Here is a 22,360-nt window from a genome sequence, read left to right as displayed (position 1 = left end):
ACACACACACACACACACACACACACACACACACACCACACACACACACACACACACACCCTTGCTCAGATATACCATTGCTTCCATGGAGTATGTGACAATCTATTGCCCTGTGGCTCTAATTGAGAATTATAAGGATTCTGAGCTTTAGGCTATCTAAGCTACAGGGACTTTCCCTGGTCACCACCATAGGCATCCTTCTTTTGTTCTCAGTTTCCTCTGGTAAAACAGGGGTGGGAGCTGAACCAAGTTCTCTTTCAGCTCAAACATTCTGTTTTAAAATCCTTTCCAGCTTTGACCTTGTGTTTTGTGCTCCTCCCAGTTCTGGGATTCCATGTTCTATGATCTACTTCAGTAACAAGACAATCGCTTCTAAGACAGTCTGCAAATGGTAGAATTATCCATTTCGAGCTGGAAGGAATTTTAGAGGTCATCTAGACCAATGTCCTTGTTTCACAGATGAGGAAACTGAGGCCTAGAGATGTCATGTGACTTGTGAGATTCATAGATTGTTATTGAAGTGAACTTTGTAGCCCAGAAGGTTGGGACCTTAGATTCTAAAGCTTGAGATCTAAAGCTGATCTCATTAACCAAAGACGGGGATGAAAAAAAAATCCTTATTTAACCAAGTCCAGATATGAACTGAAGCCAAACAAACCTGCAGCCAAATGCTGATAATAGGTCTTGTATCTTCTTAGAAAAAAAACTTAGTATTCCAGATCCAACAAGTCTCTTTGGTCTCCGGAGGGTGAAAACATTGAATTCTGTAATAATCTGCTTCAGTTAAAGAACATTCCTGAAGTGCCTACCACTTAAAGGGACTATGCTAGATACCCAGGGAAAATACAAAAGAAAAGAAAAACAAAAAAACTCTGTCCTTGGATATAAGGAGTTTATTCTCTAAGGGTGGGGGAATACAATTTCCACATGAGCAAGTAAGATATGATCTAGAGAGAGACAAGAAGAGGGGCAAGGAAACTTCTAACGTGGAGACAGTACATACAACTGATATATCAGCATGGACTTCACGGAAGTGGTTATCATCTGAACTGAGCATTGAATGAAGAAGAAAATTCCAACAAATGAAGATGAGGCTACACTGGTGTGGGGGGAGAGGGAAGGGGGAAATTCCCTGCACAAATATATGTAGTCAGGCAACAGCTGGTAGTCCGGTTTGATTGGAACATAAAATGTGTCACAGGGAATAATTCAAAATAAGAGTAGAGAGGTACGTTGGAGCAAGAGTGGAGAGCCTTTTATGCCAGGCTGAGGAATCTGCATTTTACCCTGAAGGAAATAAGAAGCTATGAGCAGGGGAGGGGCATGGTCAGAGCTAGTCACAACATTCTGTGTCACTAAAACCTGAGTGACATAGATGTCACTCAGCTATTAAAAAATGTTAAAGATCACTGAATACATATACAATGGAACCAGAAGAATGATTGTTATACTTGAAATACCTTTGCACTGCTATTATTTAACTCAGTCCTTCAGTGAAAAGGGGTATTAGATGTTACCCCTGCACAAAAAACGGAAGTATAATTGGTAAAAAAAAAAAGTGTTATATAGAATCTTGTTTATTAGAAAGGATAATAATAATTATGATCAATCTGCCTAATTCTTTTATTCCAGTGCTACAGAGCTCAGTAATGCATTTTCCTGCCTCCGGTGAAATTTACTGGGGGAGGGGAGTTCTGATATTCCAGTTTTTGATCCAGGAAACAGAATTATAATGGTAGTAGAGGAGACAGTAAAGGACACAGGGGAGGGTCATAGGACCATAGTATGGACCTGTGATTTCACCACTGTAGGGAACGCATAGCTTCACTGATGAAGCAGGTGCAACTCATTTGTAACTTAGAGAATTGCTAGGAATATCAAACAGTTCAGACTTGCCCCAGATCACACAGCCAGAATGGGGACCCAAATTTTCCTGATTTGAAGGCAGCCCTAAGCCACATTGCCTCCTAATAGTAGGAATATTAGTAAGAATAATGACAGCAGAAGAACTAATTCTATGTATGGATTTATATTTTCTGCTAAGTAATTTCATTTCTACCACAGAGGTAGGTAAGAATAAAGGCTTCAGGCTTTGGAGACACAGTAATCCTTTCAGGCCAAAAAGGCCCTCCAAGAACAGTTACCTCCTTTCAGGACCACATCCCCATATGTATGTTTCTTTGCACTCTGTGCTGAGTTTGGAATGAAAAAGATCTATGTGCTGGGATTTAGACACTTACTAGCTGTGTGACCTCGGGTAAGTTCCTTCTTCTCTTCAGGTCTCTGTTTCCTCACACGTAAAATAAGGGGGTTGACCTGCCCTAGATGATGGTTCAGGTCCCTTTCAACTGTAAATCCTGTAATAATAAATGCTTGTGGACTGATTGATTCTTCCTTGGCAACAGGGCTTAAGTATTGGCCTGGAGCCTGTGACAGCCATCTGAGCTTGGCCTGAATAGGGTACACATGGTCATTCACCACCAGGGGGACAGAGCTGGCTAACGGTAGGGAAAGGTGGTTTTTGTTGCCCTGTTCAGATCTGAGTCAGGTTTTGTGGGTTATGAACATTCTCCACCCATCCATCCCATCCCTGGCCCTACCCTTGGAAACCAATACTATTGTCATTTTCTTCTCCCCAAACACACACACACACACACACACACACACACACACACACACACTCTCATTCACTCACACAAATACATACACATAATACACACTGACATACTGCAGGTGCAGAAAACATTATGTGCAGATCAAGACCCAGATTCAAACACTCAGACACTAATTGCATGTATTCCCTTTATTGAACTGTACTAGTTATTGCAATCAGATTAAGTCACATTTAAAAAGCAGACCATCCAGTTGCACTGAAACCGATTATATTCATTACATAGTTTTAATCACTGTCCGGTGAACTGGCAAATCCAATCAAAGCATTAGTCTTTAATTAAAAAATTAAAAAGGAATATTCAGACGATAGCCAAGCAATCACATCACAATGCACAATTACCTAGGATTGCAATTTAAAAGGAGTTTAACAAAGCAACAAAAAAAAAAAAGAAAGAAAGAAAGAAAGGAAAGAACAGAAAAAAAAAAACACACCTAACCTTTTTTTCAATTTTTTTTTAGAGGGGGGGAAACTATCAATATAATACAGGAAGCAACGAAGGACAACAGCACCAAAAAGCGATGTCTCTAACGCTAGAAACGTAGTCTGCCGCGGAAGCTCTCAAAGTATACTAGCTAAAGCGGGACAATAAAAAATACTGAGCATGGAATACTTTTAATCTCTTCCATTAATATTCATTTCCAGCTGCTTATAATAGCAGCGCCTCATGGCCAAATCATTAGAGTTTTACATCTGGGTTGCAAATGACACTTTGATTGGATGTAATGCTCAAATGGCCCTCCCCACTGTGTCTCCGTCAAGTCTTCTGCAGAGAGGAGTCCTGTAGTGCCAGAAGCTCACTGCGCGTGCTGGCTCAACGTGTGGTTCTGGAAACACGAGAAAAGGAGACACGCATGAGGGGCAGAATAATAGAAAGCATGTCCATACCCTCCTACTCAGTGCCATTTACGCGGAGCGCCGCATAAAAGCTTCTCAATTATTACCAAACAAAATGTAATAAAGAAAAAGGACTCGTAAGTAACGGCTGCCAATCCGGCACATTTGCTTTGTACTCGGAGATCTGTTAACGCTGGCACAGACCTGGGCGCCTTCTCTCGCCCTCTCTCTCATGATTTCTCGCTCTCTTTCTCTTTCTCTCTCTTTTTTGAGACCAGTCAAGTATGACCATTGGGACACGAATACTCTGAGAGAAGGGGCAACGTCAGGGGAGGGAAGAAACATTAAAAGGGCCCCCCCTTTTCTCCTCCTTGGGAATTATCTTTGCTGTAACAATTAAGAGGAAAATAAATCTCTTATCACCTTGAGACCTCCCCGCCACATTTCCCTCTTTTTATTCTCCTGGTAGTGGCTCCGAGGGCTGGCAGAGAGAGGCACCAGATTGCGCCCCGCACTTCTCAATCCAAGAAACACTTCAGCGGTTGCAGCCGAGCTGTACCCACAGCACAGAAACCATTGACGTGTCACCCTGAAGGAAAAGCACTTTTTAAAGGATGGGGAGCCTTGGCTGTTGGGCTCGGCAAACAACCCCCGTGCTTGGGCTCTCTCCCCCATTGCTCTCCCTGTTCGAGTAGGACTGTAACCAGCACCTGCCACCCCAGAATTGCTTCGGCTTGAGAAGAGAAGCATTACAATCCGGTCATGCTGCTTTGTGCCAGAGAGAAATAAATCATGATGTAATTTAGGAGCCGGGTTTTGGAGCCTCCAACCAAACAGTTTCTACTTCCTGGGAGAATGTTACCTCCTCACTCAGCACTCAGAGGGAGCTTCATTGGTGGCTGAAGCACACCCTCTCATAGATTGTAACCAGGTCCTGTTTCAACTGATATGGTCAAAAACCAGAGATTAGTGGCCTAAACTGGCCCCACTGGTCTCAGAGAATGCTAGGCTCTCACAGTCCACAAAATGAAGGGGAAGTTGGTTTCACCTACTCCCTTGTTCTGAACACGATCTGGTCTTTTAACCTTTCATAAATCATCCCCTTGGAATCACTGAATTATCCTTGCTAAAAAGGACCCTAGCAGTCATCTGGTCCAACCCCTTTCATTCTATAGATGAGAAAACTGAGACCTGGGGAAGTACAGTTAACTTCCCTAAGATGCTACGGCTGGTAAGTGGCAGACTCAGGATGCAAACTCAGGCCTTCTCACTACAAGTCCAGTTTCCCTTCTACTAATCCACATTATATTCCTTATAAAAAGTCTAAGTAAATATTATAAATCTCACAGGAAAGGAGAAAGAAGCAAAACCCTCTCAGTTCCAGAGGCCTATGCTGGGTTACCATGTTTAATGATAACTGTCTTGTGAAAATAGTTAACGCATGAATCTCCATTCATGGGCCAGGACGCTCCAGGTAGCCCTGACCCCATTTAAAGCCCAGGTAGTTTCCAGATCATGCAGTGCCACCAACTGACCACCAGGTGTCAGAAGTGGTGCTGAGTTCCTAAATCTTGCTCAGGCAAGTTCTTCCGCACAGGAGAAACTCTTAACACAGTTTGATCTTAGGAACACAGGATCCTATATCTAGAGCAGAAAGAGAAATCTGAGGCCAGATGATTCTCAAACCCTTCATTTTACAAGTGAGAAAATTAAGACCCAGTTAGTTTAAGGAGACTTCCCCGAGCTGACATTGGTACTAAGCATTCAACCAACTACTACGACTACAGAAAGAGGAATATGCTTTATCTAGAAAACACTAATTAGAACTTATTGTCTTGTATCCGTTTGTCTCTTTAAAAACCTGATCACCCATAGAAGAATTTTAAAATGTGTGAGTTCGATGGGACCTGAAGGACTTAATAGTCTGACGGCTCATTTAACAGAGTTGAAAATGAAGGGCCAGAGAAGGGAATGTCAATTGGTGGCAAAGCCAGGGCTCTTACTGAGCTGGCCGGCGCTCTCGGAATTATTAGTATGGATAGTTTTGAATCCCAGCTCCAACTCTAACTAAGGGGCCTTGCACAATTCATTTTCTATTCTCAGATCAGATCTGAGTTTCTCCATCTAAAAAATAAGGAGGCTGGATTAGATGATCTTCAATACCTCTTTCAGCTCTAAATCCTACAATCTTCCCTTTGGCCATATTCAACTTACAGTCCTCAAAAGGCAAAGACACAAAATAATCATGGTACATGCTTGATGGGCTAAATTGGATAATTATTTAGGAGGAAGATATAAACATGCCTTTTCAATCTAGAACCTAAACTCATCTTCTGGATGAACCAAAAGATTAGAGGGGGATCAGGAAGCTCAATTTCCTTTTTTTACAATGGAAAAAAAAAACCCTTCTATTTCCTCTTTTGCAGATAAAACGACACTGCAACTGGCTGGCCAACTAGGAATCTGTGGCCAGCATTTCCAAACAAAGAATATCTGAGGAGGGGAGAAGGAGAAGAGCGAGAAGAGGAATAAAATCACCAAGCAGAATTATTATTGGTAAATAGATTATTGGTCATACTGATAAACTGCTCCAATATTATTAAAATGTTTGACCTCCTAAGATGGGAAATGCATTGAGAGGTCGATTGTTTTGTTTGGGGCAGACTGGGGGTGTGTGTGTGTGTGTGTGTGTGTGTGTGTGTGTGTGTGTGTTGGGGGGCGGGGTTCAGTGCGTAAAGAAGGGTGAAACAAATCCCAATCTAACCTTGGGTCCTCCCCTTCTTCTCCAGCCTGTTTCTGGCTCAGTGTGATAATGACTACTCCAATCTCACTTCGTTAGGATTCTATTCTTAGGTTGTGCTGAATACCAGTAATAATAATAATAAAGGCAAAGGAGCCACCAGTCCACCACAGTGGAATCGAAGCCTGGCCATTCCACACCAGAAATGACCCGCCCTCATTTAGGTGGTGTCATTGAGGAGATAATGCACCATCAGCACTGAATACAGGGTGCACACTCCACCGTCAGGGAACATGATTTCAAACCTGTGTGGCTCTGGCATTGATTGCAAGAGGCAGGTCAATAAAGGAATGGTATGTGGCTCTAAATCTGATAATGAAGATCTCTGAGTGAAGCCTCCCCCTCCCACAAGCACGCTGGGCCCACAGCTGACGGAGACAGCGGATGCGCTGGTGCCATTCTGGGTGACCAAGAGCACAAAGGTGACCTCACCATTCCCCCATTCTTCCCCTTCCAGCTCCATCATCAACACATACATTGCCAGTTCAATCCAGCCTCCACACCTTTGCTTACGCTGTTCCCTCTGCCTGGACTTCTCTCCCTTCTTTATCTTCAAGGCCTAGTTCAAGGCACTGGAAAGCCTTTATTAACCACCGCAGCCCACAGAGCCAGGAACATTTGCTTTCTTCCCCTGAACCCTGTGGCATTGCATGTTTACAAGCCAGTTTTTAAATGTTCCCTAAAACTGCCTCCTTTGTGTCCACGTATTTTCCCCAGTTAAACCAAGAGTATGGACCATGCCTTTGTCTTCTCTTCTATCCCCAAGGGGCTAATAAAGAAAGGGATGGGCACACAGTAGATACTCAATAAATGCTTTCTCTCTTGCCTTGCCAGCAGTGAGTTACACTCCCCAGTCTTAAGCAAGAATGAGCAGTCCAGCAATATTTTTCTGACAGAAGAGCTTAGAAGAGTCACCTTCCCTCACAAGAGACACAATAAAACCCACCCCAGAGGGGCTAGTCAGGGCCAGTCACAGATGCTATTGTTTCCTGAAAGCACGGGTCTTTGTACTTCAGCACTTCCAGGGATCCATGATTTCAAAGGCGCTTAGCAGAAGGCCTTGATGACTTAGAGGACAGTCTTTGAGAGATACTGTGGTCGAAACAATTCCCCACACTGTAGCCAGCCTTGTCGTGAACCTCTTCTCACTTCGAAAGACTGGTCCTCAGACGGCACATACAGAGTCTGTCACTAAGCCTGCGGTGGAATGGACGCTTTCCAGTTTGATAAGAGCTGCCAGAGAGTACGCCACACTGGTCTGGTCTTTGCAAAGCCTTTATCACCTCTACTTCACAGTGAGACACCAGAGGAGAGAATGAGTGAAGGCAGGGATGGCTATCTGTCTGTCTATCTATCTACCTATCTTTCTGTCTATCTATCCATCCATCCATCTACCTATCTGTGGGTATGCATGTATATATGTATCTGCACACATGTATATATGGGTGTATACACATATGTATGTGTGTCTATATACATATACATACACATACTCAGAGATTTGGAACTCATAAGGAGATTAGAGTTTATTGAGTTTTACTGGAATTTTACAGACGAGAAAGATGAAGTCCAAAAAAGAGGGGCGACTTGCCCAGGATGACTTGGCTTTTGTCAGTTACTTATTCCCTAGGTTTAAACTCTAGTCCTCAGAATCCAAAGACAGCTGACAAATTGCATCGTGCAATTAATTAACTTTCCCACTACAAAAAGACATAGTTTGTATCTTCTTAATAAATTATTATTTCATGGGAAGATAGTATTAAGGATATAGGGGCATTTCTTAAGTCTTCTTTGTCATCCCAATCTCATGAAATTACTAGAAAGGAAATGATAAATTTCCTTTTACACAGGGCTTTTTTTAAAAAGCAGTTTGTTTCACTGATTATAGAGAACTCCCACTGTGGAAATTTCCTCTACCAAGGCAAATCCCAACATGTTTTACAATTTATTGCTTGGGGCACTGAGGGGTTAGCTAAGTGACTTGCCTAGGGGTCATATACCTGGGATGTATCAGGATTGAACCTAAGTCTTCTTGACTCCTCTCAGGAAAAGACAGAGACAGAGACAGAATGAGGTGGGGGAAAGGGGGAGAGACAGAGAGAGACAAAGAGATACAGACAAGCAGAAAGAGAGGGGGCGGGTGGGATGGAGATCAATGATGTGAGGAGGAGCTTCCTGGAAAAGTGCCAATACCACCACACCATACTACCTGTATGACTGGCCAATAAATAGAGGGCCTCTGAGAACCCATTTAGATTCATCATCTAGTTCCAATCCCTCATTTTACAGATGGAGAAACTGAGTCCCTGAGAAGGGAAGGTGGGTAAACAGGAATTTGGTGCTTTGTTCTCTTCCTATGAATTCATTGACCCGGAAGCAGCAATGGCTCTGCATCCAGAGGCCTGGATCCAAACCTGCAACTTATACTTATGACATGTATGACCTTGGACAAGTCCCTTAACCAATCTGGGCTTCATTTCCTTTTCATGAAGGAGATTGGCCTGCATAGACTCAGAGGTCCCTTCTAGTTCTCCATCTATAGGTCGGGGTAGACCCTGTGTGCCCCCCAAATAAGTGCAGAACCATCTCTGGCAAAACTTAGCAAGGCAAGAAAAGACCTGCTAGGCAGGTTCAGAACTGGCATTGGCTCCTACCAAAGGTGGGGGCAGGGGCACCAAAAGTGCCCCTTGTCGACTGGGCCTCCTGATTATCCAAACACCTGTGCTAAGTAACTCCACGCTGATCGGCTGAAAATTCACACAGTTCAATAACCCTAAAAGAAGCTGCAGCTCCTTCCCCCCACGGCTTCGAGCCGTAGTATGAGAGATATAGGGGAGCTTAATCAAGCTTCTTAAAGGGCTCCTTCCACCCGGCATGGTTCTCACAAGGGCATTTTGGCTTAATGTCTATTTCTCTGTTTACGCCTGTGCTATATTTAGCCCTTTCAGAGAAGGAGGAAAATCGGTTTTTAAAGATGCTACCGACACTGAAACCGAACACTTCCTGGCCTCATAAAGGCCCCAGAGGGGGAAAGGGGGGTGGTGGAGGGAGGCCCACTTTGAGGCTGGCATTCACGCTAGGGCTCTCCCTGCCTGCCAGCAAGTCACAGGTGTACGACAGAGGAGCAGGTGAATAAAATAAAACAGCAAAGGTGGGGAGGGGAGGGGGGGAGAGGAGGATGGTTTGAGGCCATAATCCATCCGCTCTGTAGTGTAATTGTGCATCTGCTATGGATCGAGGTATTTGGTACAAGCCTGTTCTGGAGACAGACTGCCTAGGAAAGCCATGCTCATGCACCCCAGGACCATATGTTAGAGATGGGTGAAGGGGCGGCGTGGGGAGGCTGGCAGACCACTCTGGATGCCAACAGAAGCCATGAGCATCCTAGGGAGGCAAGACCCCATCTGGGATTGAGAGAAGAACCGAAGAAATTGCTCATTTTTCCCCCTCTGCAGCCAAGATGAGAGGAGCCGTTCTCTTTGTCATGCATTCGCTCAAAATACTTTCTGAGCCTCTACTCTGTGCTGAGCACTGTGGGGGATACAAATATAAATACAGGATCGTTCCTACCTGGAAGGAGCTCACAGGCTACTAGCTGGATTCTCTTCCCTACAACAACCTGGAAGCTTAAATCCAAAGGGGTAGAGGGATGGGTTGGCCCAACTCAGTGGTCATCTCTTCCAGGAAGCCCTCTCTGACTTAACCTACCTACTCAAGGTGATCTCCACACATAATATTCATTAGCATATTACTTTTGAATTTTTGCAGAGGTTTTCTTTTGTTTTGCTTTGTTTGGACACATTTGCCTTATTCCTGTAGTTAAAGCTAGGTGGTGCACTGGATAGAGCACCAGGCTTGGCATCAGGAAGATCTGAATTCAAATCTGGCCTCAGACACTTACTGGTTATGTGGCCCTGGGCAAGTCATTTAAACCCTACTTACCACTGTTCCTCATCTGTAAAATGGGGGCACATTGGAAAAGGAAATGGCCAAGCATTCCACTATCTTCACCAAGAAAACCCCATGGACAAAAGTCCATGGGGTCACGTAGACCTGTCTGACATGTAGAGTCAGACAGACTGAGCGACTGAACAATAACAGAATGTAAACTCCCTGAAATCAGAGACCCTCTCCCATGGTGCTTAAGAAATATCAGTTTGGTGAAAAGAGTATATTGATGAAGACTGGTGAAATAGTAATAATAATAATACTAATAATAATTCACAATTCCCTAAGGTTTGCAAAGAACGTTCCTCACAATAGCCCTGTGAAAGTAGGTAGCGCAAGTACTACCCATCCCCATTTTACAGAAGAGGAAACTGAAGTTAATAGTACAAGGTCACACAGAATGAACATGAATTATAATCTTCTGACCACAAAATACTCAATTCCCTTGTCCCTAATTGTTTGAACTCCTACTCTGCTACCTACGTGACCTCAGGCAAGCTAGTTAACTCTGTGCGACTCAGTTTCTTCATCTGTTACATAAGGTGATTGGACTACACTAGACAGTCTCTGAAGTCTCATCTGACCTTAAATTGATGATCCTGAGTTCCTTCCTTCCCCTTTTCTGAGTCCAGAACTCTTTGGCTCTAGTCCATATTGCTCTCTCCTTGTTTCCTTTTTCCTCTTCCCAGCCACGATGAAAGTGCCTCGAGACCAGGGCTAGGTATTCTACTACTCTAGTCTCCACAGTACTTTGCCCAGGGCTAGGCACAGTAGAAGAGGATGGAGGACTGTCCAGCCGACTTGACTGACTCCTTCCAGCCCTTCTTTCTAGAAATCTCTGGGCAGAGAAGACAAGGTGCTCCCAAGAACCACACAAGCGGTGGTGAAGGCTAAAAATGCTTGGGGGGGAGGGGGTTTGCTAGAATATTCCTTTGTGGTGAGCTAACATCATGATGGTGATGTCCATTAATATATCATTATATATTTTTCTCTCTCCAGGGACTGCTCCGCCAACTTATCAAGAAGGCTTGAGAATGTCCCCCTTTGCATCGTGGCGTCTTCTCTAGAATCTCCTGACGTTATTGTTCTCCATCTTTGTTGTTCTTACATCCAACCCGTGTTCTAAGCACACCCACTGTTCCCTTTTCCCCTGGTTAGTATTAGGGAGGGACATTTCAAGATGGATAGTCTCAAAGTGGCCCCTACGGGGAAGGGTGGGGGGATTATGAGATCATAAATTAAAGCTGGAATGGAACATCTTGTTCAGTTGTTTCAGTCGTGTCTGACTCTTCATGACCCCATTTGAGGTTTTCTTGGCAAAGATACTGGAGTGGTTTGCCATCTCCTTCGCCAGCTCATTTGACAGATGTGGAAACTGAGGTGAACAGGATTAAGTGACTTGCCTAAGGTCACAAAGCTAGCAAATGTCTGAGGCCAGATTTGAAGTCAGGTCTTCCTGACTCCAGACTCAGTGCTCTACCCACTGTGCCACCTAGATGCTCCAGAATGGCACTTATAAGTGATCTAAACCGATCATCTCATCTTACTGATGAGGAAAGTAATGCCCAGAGAAATGAAATGATTTGTTAAAGGTCACACAGGTAGTACATTGACAGATCAAGGATTTGAAACCAAGTCTTCTCACTCTAAATTCAGTGTTCTTTCTACTGGACCACCTTGCCTCAACCTACGAATACCACTCCCCTCAAGATTCTTCCCAGGCTTAAAAGTGGAAGAGGAACTGAATTGTCACCAGAACAAAGTGCCAGGGCTCTAAGCATATCAATTCATCTTGCATGATTGCTCATATACATCATACCCAATAGTCCTAAACCACCATACTTACCCTCTAAAGGTAGCACCTTTTCCTCTAGCTAGATCACAAACTCCTTGTGGGCAGGGAACCCTATCTTCCATTTCCTCTGTATCCTCCTGGAACATCTAGCACCTAGCATGGTGTAGGACATACAGTAGGAGCTAAATACATGTTATTTTGATGACTGTGGCCTTAAAAAACATGCTTTCTTCCTTGCTTAGACAGAAGTGAAGTCAGATGACTCAGATTCAGATCTTGACTGCAACACTTACTAGCTCTGTAACTATGGCCAAACAAAGCATCATAGGATATTAAGCCGTAAATGACCTTAAGGATCTCCTAGTTAAACCTCTCATTTTAAGGTGCAGAAACTAAGGTCCCAACAAAGAAAATATTCTTTTCGCAATGTTATATAACTTCACCTCTGTTTCCTGATCTGTAGAGATAATAATACATGTATTACCTAACTCATAGACTTGTAAGGAAGGCATAATGTAAACTGCAAGGCATCATATGAAAATAAATAACACTTCAAGGTTTGCAAAGCACTTTACATACACTATCTGATCTGAGCCTCACAACAAACTTGTACTATTATTATTCTCAGTTTACATGAGGAAACTGAGGCAGAAAGTTTAAGTGACTTGCCCAGGGTCACAGAGCTAAGTATCTGAGTGAGATAGGATCTAATTCCAAGTCAGACACTCGATCCATTCTGGTAGCAGCAACTTATGTATAAATGAGAGTTATCATCATTGTCACAAGCACTGTTTAGACAGAGGCAAACTGCCACTCTGTACTTCTCCCTCCGCCCCTCCTTCCCTCCCTGTTTCTATCTACATTGTCATCTAGTTCCATGAGTTTGAGAATTCTAGCTCCATCAACAAAGATCAGCTTTTTTACCAGCTTGATTTTAAAAAAGAGATTACTCTAGGCAAAGTACATGGGCTGGGTTCTACCTCAGCCACTGGGAGATTAATATTCCCTGTTGGGGGCCAGGGTTGGGGGTGGGGAGGAGAAGCATGAAACTTCATTTAGTGCCAAGCTAGCCCTTAGCTTGCAGTAAGGGATGACCAAAAGGGGAGACACTGTCAGAGGAAACTCAGAAAAGCGGATGAAAAGAAGATAAATGGGATATCACAACCACTGTCTTTCCTTCTCTCTTTCTCTTCCTTTTCTCCCTCCTTTCCCTCTTTCTTTTCTTCTTCCTCTCCCTCCTCATTCTTTTGGGTTGTGAGTATGGGCAGCTTTGCTCCCTTTTCTGCTGTGTGGTGCTGAGGAAAAAAAAATCACCTGTGTCCCCCCTCCCCTTGTCATTTGTGTGGGCTTATTTTTAGAACAGTTTGACAATCGTCCAAGGGTCTACGACGAACAGATGGCCTGTCTTAAAGCTTCATATGTTCACTAGTTTGCACTTCTGACAAACAGTAAACGTACTCGAGAGCGTGCTATAAACAGGGCTGAATGAATACTCAGAACACAATTTAGTTAATACACTTCATTAAAACTGAGAGTGATATCCATGGCTCCCTCTAAAAGCCAGGTGACATCCCTCCTCCCTGCCGGGGCAGCAATGCTAAGCTGGCATATCTGGGGTTCCAATTCCTTTTCTTCTCTCCACCTCTCATTCCCTACCCCAAGCAAGCATCGACTGTATTAATCTTGCTTCACTGGTGTCTCACCTATCACTGAAGAGTTGGTTTGTGGGGTGGTTGTTGTTCCCTCCACTCACCCCTCTCAAAACAACAGCCCATCGAGTTATCATGAAACTCGTCAAAATGATGTCAAGGCCAGCCTCCATTTGCCTTGGAAGAATCCCTGAAAATGGTTTGCTCAGGCAGGCAGGAAGCAGCGTCTCCTTTGCATGAAGGGGAAAGCCCGTGTGAGGTTTTTCCTTTACCTCCCAGACAACAAGCTAGGCTGTTGTCTGCCACTCTGGATCAGCAGGAAGTGAGTGTCACACCATGCTTGGCCAGGGAATCTGTCTTGTGTGAGTGACTCAATTAAATTCGGAACTCCTGAGTTTTTAGGAATCTCTATTTTGAGGAATGGCACTTGCAAAGAAAAAGAGAAGAAAAGAGATGTGATGGAACAAGTGTAGAGAATTCAGTGCATCAGAGGGGCTGTGGCCATCTATCTATTCTCTTACCTGCTCCACAGGGTCATCAACAAGCCCAACACCAGACCAGGAGTCCTAATCCCGGTTCTAACATCAACTAGCTGCATGATCTTGACCAAGAAGCACAGTGAGCTGCATTAGGAGGCAGTGAGCTCTCTCTCACTGGAGATCTTCAAATGGTGGCTGGCATGCCACCTTTGGTGGTATGCTCTATCACTTGTCAAGACAGACAGAGCACGAGGATCAAGAACCAATCTATCAGTTACACTAAGAAACAAGGGAATATAAGCTCCTTGAGGGGAAGGAAGGTTTCACTTTCAGCTTTGTATCCCTAGCATCTAGTATAATGCCAGGCTCATATGGTGCTTTTAAAATGTTTACTGATTGACTGGTTGATAGGTCAGTTAATTTCCTGGGGTAGACTTTTCTGAGTTGCTTCCAAAGATTTTCCTCTCCCCAGTTTCATTCAGGGGTCATTTCCCTGAAATAGGTCAGGGTGACCCATCCTTCATTTGAAAGAACACAATTTTTAAACTTCTTGGAATCTACTGAGCCTGAGCCAGCATGGCAGACTTTTATCAGTCTCCCATTCAAGCTAGACAGAGGGAGTGTCCCTCTCAGAGTTTAAGAAAGGCAGCATGGTACAATGAAAAGAGCAATGGAAAAGAGAACGTGAGTCCAAACCTCACTTCTGCCATACTACCTGGGTGACCTTGGACAAGTTATTTAACCTCAGTTTCCACATCTGTAAAAGGAAGAGGTTAGACTACATGATGTCTGAGGTTCCTTCGAGCTCTGATGCTATTTATGATTTATTTATAATCCCCTCTCTCAGAAGCCCACGTTTCCTTTCTAAGTCCAGAATACAGAAACCTGAGCTAGAAAAGGTCCAAAGCTGGCCTATCTATTGAATGGGAAATATCTCATTCAGCTGGTCAGTATCCTCCCCATAAAAACACTAGATAAAATGTTGTTGTGAAAGAAAAAAAATGTGGAGCAAAGCCCAGGGGAGCCATGGTTCCCTACTGTGGTGCTTTGGAAATAAGACCCACCAGAGAATATATTATTAAGAGAGAACCAAAGTCTTCTATTAGAGAACCTACCCAGTAAACACACTCTGATTCACACAGTCACCCAACAAAACAAGGCAACTAATAATAGCTGCCCTGGGGGAACTCAGGCTCAGGGGAATTATACTCTAAAATGCAAATGTCCCCACGTCAGTATGTTTCCTCACCCATGCCAAGGAGCAGAGGAAATAGACGAAAGATGTTCTGTTCCATAGCAGCCTTGTAAAAGGGAATGGAACTGTTATTGTCACAGTCAAATACAACAATGAAGTATTTTTAGAACCAGACAACCAAAGATTCAAACCTCATCTTGCTTCCTCCCACCACCATTATCATTTCCATATGACTCTGCATATCCTGGGTGAATGTTACTATTGTTTCTCCAAAGAGATGAAAAGAGATGGATAGAGTATCTGATCTTACCCTAGACCAGAGTCCTAACTAGAAACTCTTTCATCCAGGGCAAAAACAGTTTTGCATTGTCGATGGTGGAAGGCATGTGTGAGGATGAGGGCTGAAAGGGGGGTATGGGGGTTTTATTATTAGTTTTTTCTTTTGGATCAGGGAAGTAAGAAGGTAGCCAGGAGGCAGAGGACAGCCTGACCCCACATGAAAGAGCATCTAAAGTCAGGGTGACCCATCCCCTAGAAAGCTGGACCCAGATCCCCACAGAGATGAGCCCCTACAAGTTGCAGACAGGAGCAGCAAAAGACAGGAGAGCAGGGTCTCGTTGTTTCATTTGGATTTAGGCATAGCAGTCTACAGACAGACCACGACAGGAAAAAAATTTTTACCACTTTCTTGCAGGGAAGTTTATTTCCCTACTCTACTCTGGGATAATGTCCTAGTCATCATGCCCCAATCGGAACTCTAGACCCAATTCCACTACTTACTAGCTATGTGACCTTGAACAAGCATGGAATGGGCTGCCCCAGAAGGTGCAAGTTACCTATTAATGTAGGTAACCAGGTGGATCACATGATCACTTTTCAGAGAGGTCATAATAGGGAATGCCTAAATGGGTATGGCTCAAATTAGATGACCTGTGAGCTCTCTCCAAATGAGAGTCTATCATTTTAAAATCACTTACATTCGCTCAACCTTAGTCTCCTGAACTGTCAAATAGTTATTAACAATGCCGACCCTCAACTTATATAATAATAAATAATATGTATGTAGCACTTAGAAGTTTGCTTTACATACAATATCTCACTGGATCCCCAAAACTCTGAGGTAGATATTATTATTCCCATTTTGTAGATGAGGAAACTGAGGCTCTGAGAGGGTATGACTAACCTATGATCCCACAGCTAGTAACTGTCCAAAGCAAGACCTGAACCTAGGTCTTCTGGATTCCAAGCCTCGAACTCTATCCAGTACACTACAGTGTGCCAACTTCACAACAGGCTTGCTGTGAGGATCACCTGAATAATAGATGTGAAAGCAAGTTGAAAAGGAAAAGTGTTGTATCCATGTAAGGGATTATTATTATTTGCAGAGAGCTGCCTGGGCTCCTATACCTGAGAAATTCTGTCATTGAGGACTGACTGCTTTATGCATAGACAAAATAGGTGGCTGCCCACAATAGCATGATAAACGGCACTGGGAATTCTCCCCTTCCCAGAAATATTGCTCCCTATTGGCCTGGCACATTAATTTAAGTTCCCACTATTAAAATTACTCCTTGAGAGTGTTTTAAGAGAATTATATGTATTTTGATTGGATTAAGGCAGTCTTGTCATTTAGAAGGGTTAACTATACTTTCCTGTCTCTACACATCAGTTTCCCCATATGTTAAAAAGAAGAAGTTGAATTAGATGACCCTCCTTCAGGTCCCTTAGAATTCTAGTAACTTATAAAACACTATCAGCTTCTAAGAAGAACATATAAGCTGGGATTAGTTTATCTGATTCAGTCTTCAACATCCATTGTCACAAAGCAAGAATAGGACCTGACAGGAGAAAGGAAAGGTAAGATCAGACAAACAGAGGGTTATGTGGGGCAAGCCAGGCGGGACCCACAGTGGGAAACTTCAGAAGACAGCAGTAGGCACTTGGAGTAGAGGGAACGGGCAGAGGAAGGAGAAAAAAACGACTTCATAGTTGCATTGTGGGTTAGATGCTGCTCCATGATGGGCAGGGTTTTGCCCTTGGCAAGAATCACTGCCCATCAACCATTCCCTACTCTCTGGGACAGCTATTCAGGCAGGGCTGCTTTCAGCAAATATACAGACAGCCAAGGAGTATGCAGGGGGCCAACACCTTCCCATCTTTCCCTCAATACTTAATGTGTTCTCCAAACTAGTTACGGCAAACCCGGGGTTTAAGACAAAAAAGTAGGCAGGTGACTTCTTCCTTTCACCATTATGGAAAACCTGGGCTGGCATCTTCCCTTAGTCAAAAGCAGATGGATATGCCAGGGTCGAGTTCTTGTCTCTGCTTCTCCATGTGTGAAATGGGCCACAGACTCCTTTTTCCCATGCTGTCTCTCTCCAATAACCATCTATACAAATGGCTTTTTCCCAGAGACCTCTTAATCCATTCTCCAAAATGATTCATAAGAGAAATAAAGCCCTCCAACGTCATAAATGGAGAAACTGTGACCCACAAAGAGAGAGGGAGGCAATAAACTCAGGAAATCTAAGTCATTGAGTAAAAAGAGTGTTTAAGGTTTTTATTACCCCCCTTTTAATTTGCAGGCTTCCAACTGCACAAGCTAATACAATGCAATTCAATAAACATCTAATAATTACTACAGGTTTAGAGGTAAAAGTGAAAAACAATACAGTCCCTGCCTTCAAGGACCTTACAGTCTAATAAGGGGTAAACAAAATGTCCATAAAATAAAACAAATATATAAGGTAGAGTGTGGCAAGGACAAAGATCTTCAGGACAATTTGAGGTAGGAACACTTTTCAGCTGGCAGGATCATGTAGGAGCAGAATTAAAGGAAGAGAATTCAGACTAGCAGAGAGAGGAAGGATTGTGTTCCTGCCATGGCTGACAGGGGGTGGGGAGTAGCCTGTACAAATACATGAGGGCATGAAAGCAGGATGAGATTGAGAAGAGCTAGTAGGCCAGTTTGAGGCAGCTCAGGGGGATGAGAGAATGTTGAACTTAGAATCAGGATGATCTGAGCTGGAATCCTGCCTGGATACTAGCTATGTGACTCTGGGCTAGTCACATAATTGCTCTCTGCCTCAGTTTACTCATCTGTAAAATGAGAATAATTATAGTACCTACTTCCCTTAAAACAATATGTAAATGGTGATTATTAAAGTTCAGTGTATAGATAGATTTCTCACTTCCAATGTGTCCTTTTCTTTCTCTCCACACCTAGAAGATGCAAAACTAAAAACACAACCTCTTATTGAGAAAAGATCCTTTTAGCATTGAATCATCCAAAGATATCACCTTTTTCCATGAACACATACTATAGAGTATGCCATGCTCAGACGCGAAGCTTGGGTCCCAAATATTCAAATACTGAAGTTGCTGGTTTGTTTTTCCCCCCACCCTGATCCACTAAGATACTCTCTGGGGTATCTGAGACTTCTTTCTGATTTCTGAAATTGCTTCCAGACCCTTTTAGGCCTTTGATTAGAGAATCCTGGAGGGTACTGCCAGCTTTCTATTCAATTAAAAAAGCACTTATCAAGTTCCTGCTATGTGCAAAGGACAGTGCAAGGTACCGAGTTATCCAAAACAATGCTCTATTTCTTTTGGAGAAGGTCCTCACAATGTGGCCCACAAGAGGCAGCTCACTCCTCCCAAATGAGTAGCAGACCTGTCTTGAGCACCACAGGATAAATCAAACTTCAGCCAGCCAAAGCCAATGGAAGCTAGAACAATCATAGATCTATGGGTCCATCCCTTAAGTGTCCTTTACTAATGCACAGTAGGAGAATCCTAGAATCATACAGTATATCCTCAAAGTTGGAAGGGAGTCTGAATACATTATTTCATCCAAGAAAGAGGCACTGACTAAAATATGCTTGTTTTCAGAGCTGAAAGAAGGAGTCTCAGATAAGGAAGAGCTTCTAGGATTGTAGGATGCAGAGCTGGAAGGGACGTTTGAAATGGTTTAGTGTACATACCTCACCCCTTCATTTTGTAGATGAGAAAACTGAAGCTTAGGAAAGGAAATGACTTGTCGAAGGTCACCTAGGTGGTAAGTAACAAGGATACTTACTGGAAAAAAAAAATCAACCCAGAAATGTTTGCTGCAGTGCCAAACCCAGCGCTCTCTCTAACACAACACATTTCCTCTTTTCCTAGTGTCTGGCCAGAGTCTATCCCTCTCCTACCCTCCCAGACAAAACATATGCTGATTAGTTGCCCACTCCTAGCTCTGACTCCTCTGTTCTTTGTCCTTACCACTCTTGTTCTCAAATACTTTTCAAGAAAGCGGGGATTTAACTATGGCCATGGTTAAATGGTTAATGATTTTTGGCAGTTACCCTCCACCAAACAAAAGAATGCAACATAAATAAACTGATAAGGACCTTGGTAGCCTCAGTTTCCCCATCTATAAAATGAGGAGATTGAATTAGATGAACTAGCATGCTCTGATCCTTTCATTCTCTGGGGTCACATACAGCTCCTGTCTATCCCCTGTCATCAAACAGACAAAGCTGGGATGACATATTTGACTCCTTAAGCAGAGATCCTGGGTGAGATGCAAATGCTAAGATTAATCAGTCAATCTACAAGCATTTTTTGAAAAAATGCATCTTCTAGATGCTAAGCACTATACTAGGCATGGGAGATAGAAAGACAAAAGTGAAATAATCCTTGCCTTAAAGGAGTTTATGATCTATTTGGGAAAACTACGGATATATGAAATATGAACAAAATACAAGATAAATTCTTGTTGGCAAGAGTATAGTAACTGACTAGGGGGAACGGTAAAGGTTTCATGTATAACGAGATGCATGAAAACAGTTTTTAGGGAAACAAGAGATGCTAAATGGTGGAGACTAGAAAGGAGTACCTTCCACGTATGGGATACAGCTGAGGCAAAGACAAAGATGCTGTGTGGGGTGTACAGCAAGAATCTTGTTTGTTTCTAACAAAAGTCTGCTCAGATAGAATCTAAATGAATGGGACTAGAGAATTGAAGGAAGTAGTGGGGGGATTTAGGGAATAATGAAGAAACTTTGGAATTGAAGTATACCTTTTGCCAAGGACTTTCTTTACTTTTCTATAAAACTAGGAGAAGAAGGAAGAAGAAAGGATCCCACTTTCCACCTCAAAAAAAATTTTGTTTCCTTCTCAAGCCTTCACATCTTTAAATATATCAAATTCACTAGTTTTATGAGAAATATAAGTAATTCACAATTTATTTCTAAGTCTATATCTGATCAAGTGACTATATTTGTAAAAGGATGTTAAAAACAAAATACATTTAATTCCATTTCCCCCAAAACTTTTTTTTTAAATAAGAATGAAAGAAGAGTTTCTCTACTTTGGCTTCAAAAAATATCCCTCCTGAGAAGGAAGTCTGGGCTCTCACACCATTAGCAGGTCATGTTCCCCCTTAGTCAAACAGCATGATTTCCCCCCCAAAATGATTTCCACAGTCCACATGGCATGGGCTTCCACTCCCTCAAAGTGCCCCCAAATTATGGGAAGAAAAGTCCCGAAGACAGAAGACGTATCTAATTTGCTGTGATGAATTGTGTGCATGCTCCAATGACCAAAACTGCAGCTGAGACCTATTATATTTAATGATCAAGACGTTCCTTGTGAAAACACTCAGGCACACGTGTCATCATCACTCTGTCTGGACAGGGAGCCCAGACTGGCTTGGGCGAGCAAGCCAAAGAAGAGCTATCCAATGAGACTCCGAGCCGGCTGACCACTGTCCCGGAACCCAGCCCCACTGAGAGAAGGACTTTGCTGTAGGCTGCCTTAAGTGAATCTCTGTCCCTTCAGAGGCCTGGCTCTGGGCCATTAAACATCTTAAAGGAGATCTTATGCATTATATTGATACCCAGTGGCTAAGCAGACCTGATCATGTAGGTAGGAGTGTGGAAAAGATAGCTTATAGCAAGCTGAGGCTGGCTAACAATAGCTGGTCAGTGGGGGGAGGGGTCATGTCTGCAGTTGGAGAATGAGGACACAGGCAAATTTTCACTGTCCACTGTGGAGGGGCAGTGGTAGGGAGAATTCAAAACAGCGGATAACCTTAAATCACTGACTTGGCAGTTATAGGAACATGGTGCCTCCTGCAGAGAAGGCATGTGCCTGTGATGTGACTCAAAGTCTAATTTCCATTTGGGGAAAAATTGGTATAAGTGATTAATTATATGTTTTCTTGCTGTGTGAGCAAGATCTGTCCCTCCAACTGTCCCTGATCAGTGACACTCATCCAAACCTGAACAATCCAAAAAAGAACACTCCTTCCTACCTCTCTGCTGATGGTCCCTTCCCAGCCCCAAATCTGAGATTCTATCAAGATCCCTTCCTGATACCCATATCTTCTTGTTTATTATTATATTATTATATTACCCAACAGACCCTTGGCCCACATGTAGGCAGTTGAAGTGCCTACTGGGCATAAATCCCATTGCTGGGTGCTGGACTTACAAAGTTAGATATGACACAAGTCCTGTTGTCAAAGAGTTCAGTATCTAATGGGGGAAAGACATCTACTCAAGTAACTCTGATACCAGGAATGAAAGCATAAAGGCAATATTGAAATAAAGTTCTAGAATAGATCTGATAAAGAAATCACTTTTAGATTTTTTTTGTGATGATTGTTAATGTTGGATGGGGGTGGGGAGGAGAGAGCGATAGGAGCATTGTAATGTCAGCTAAGAATTCATTCAATTGAATCCAATAATCCAAAAAAGTATTTCCTAAGTACTGACTATGTGCAAAGCACTGTACTAAACACTGGGGCTATGAAGAAAGAACCAAAATTGTCCCTCACCACAAAGAGTGGATGTTTTCTTTTCAGGGAAAGGAGAAGAGGGAACCTGAGCTGGTCCTTGTTATTCAATTCCATTTATTTGTATGTTGTTTTATAAGACATATACATATATATAGTGCATGTGGGGAGGATGGGGGGGATGGAGAGAGACAGAGAGAGAGAG

General features: G+C 43.1%; 1 protein-coding gene across 4 annotated transcripts in view; it reads right to left on the bottom strand.

Moving 5' to 3' along the window:
- Nucleotides 1–2,795: 2,795 nt before the first annotated feature.
- ZNF423 (zinc finger protein 423) overlaps nucleotides 2,796–22,360 on the bottom strand; it is a 423,634-nt gene continuing 404,069 nt past the window's right edge. For all 4 annotated transcript variants that reach the window (XM_027869809.1, XM_027869812.1, XM_027869811.1 and 1 more), the window contains one exon: nucleotides 2,796–3,498. In XM_027869809.1, coding sequence (XP_027725610.1) covers nucleotides 3,469–3,498 — 30 coding nt within the window. In that variant the 3' untranslated portion in view covers nucleotides 2,796–3,468. The remainder of the gene's footprint in view (nucleotides 3,499–22,360) is intronic.

The sequence above is a fragment of the Vombatus ursinus genome, unplaced genomic scaffold, assembly GCF_900497805.2.
Source record: "Vombatus ursinus unplaced genomic scaffold, bare-nosed wombat genome assembly UNPS02014793.1, whole genome shotgun sequence".
Lineage (NCBI taxonomy): Eukaryota > Metazoa > Chordata > Mammalia > Diprotodontia > Vombatidae > Vombatus > Vombatus ursinus.
Note: the sequence above shows the minus strand (reverse complement) of the source record. Positions and strands in the feature narration are given on the sequence as shown.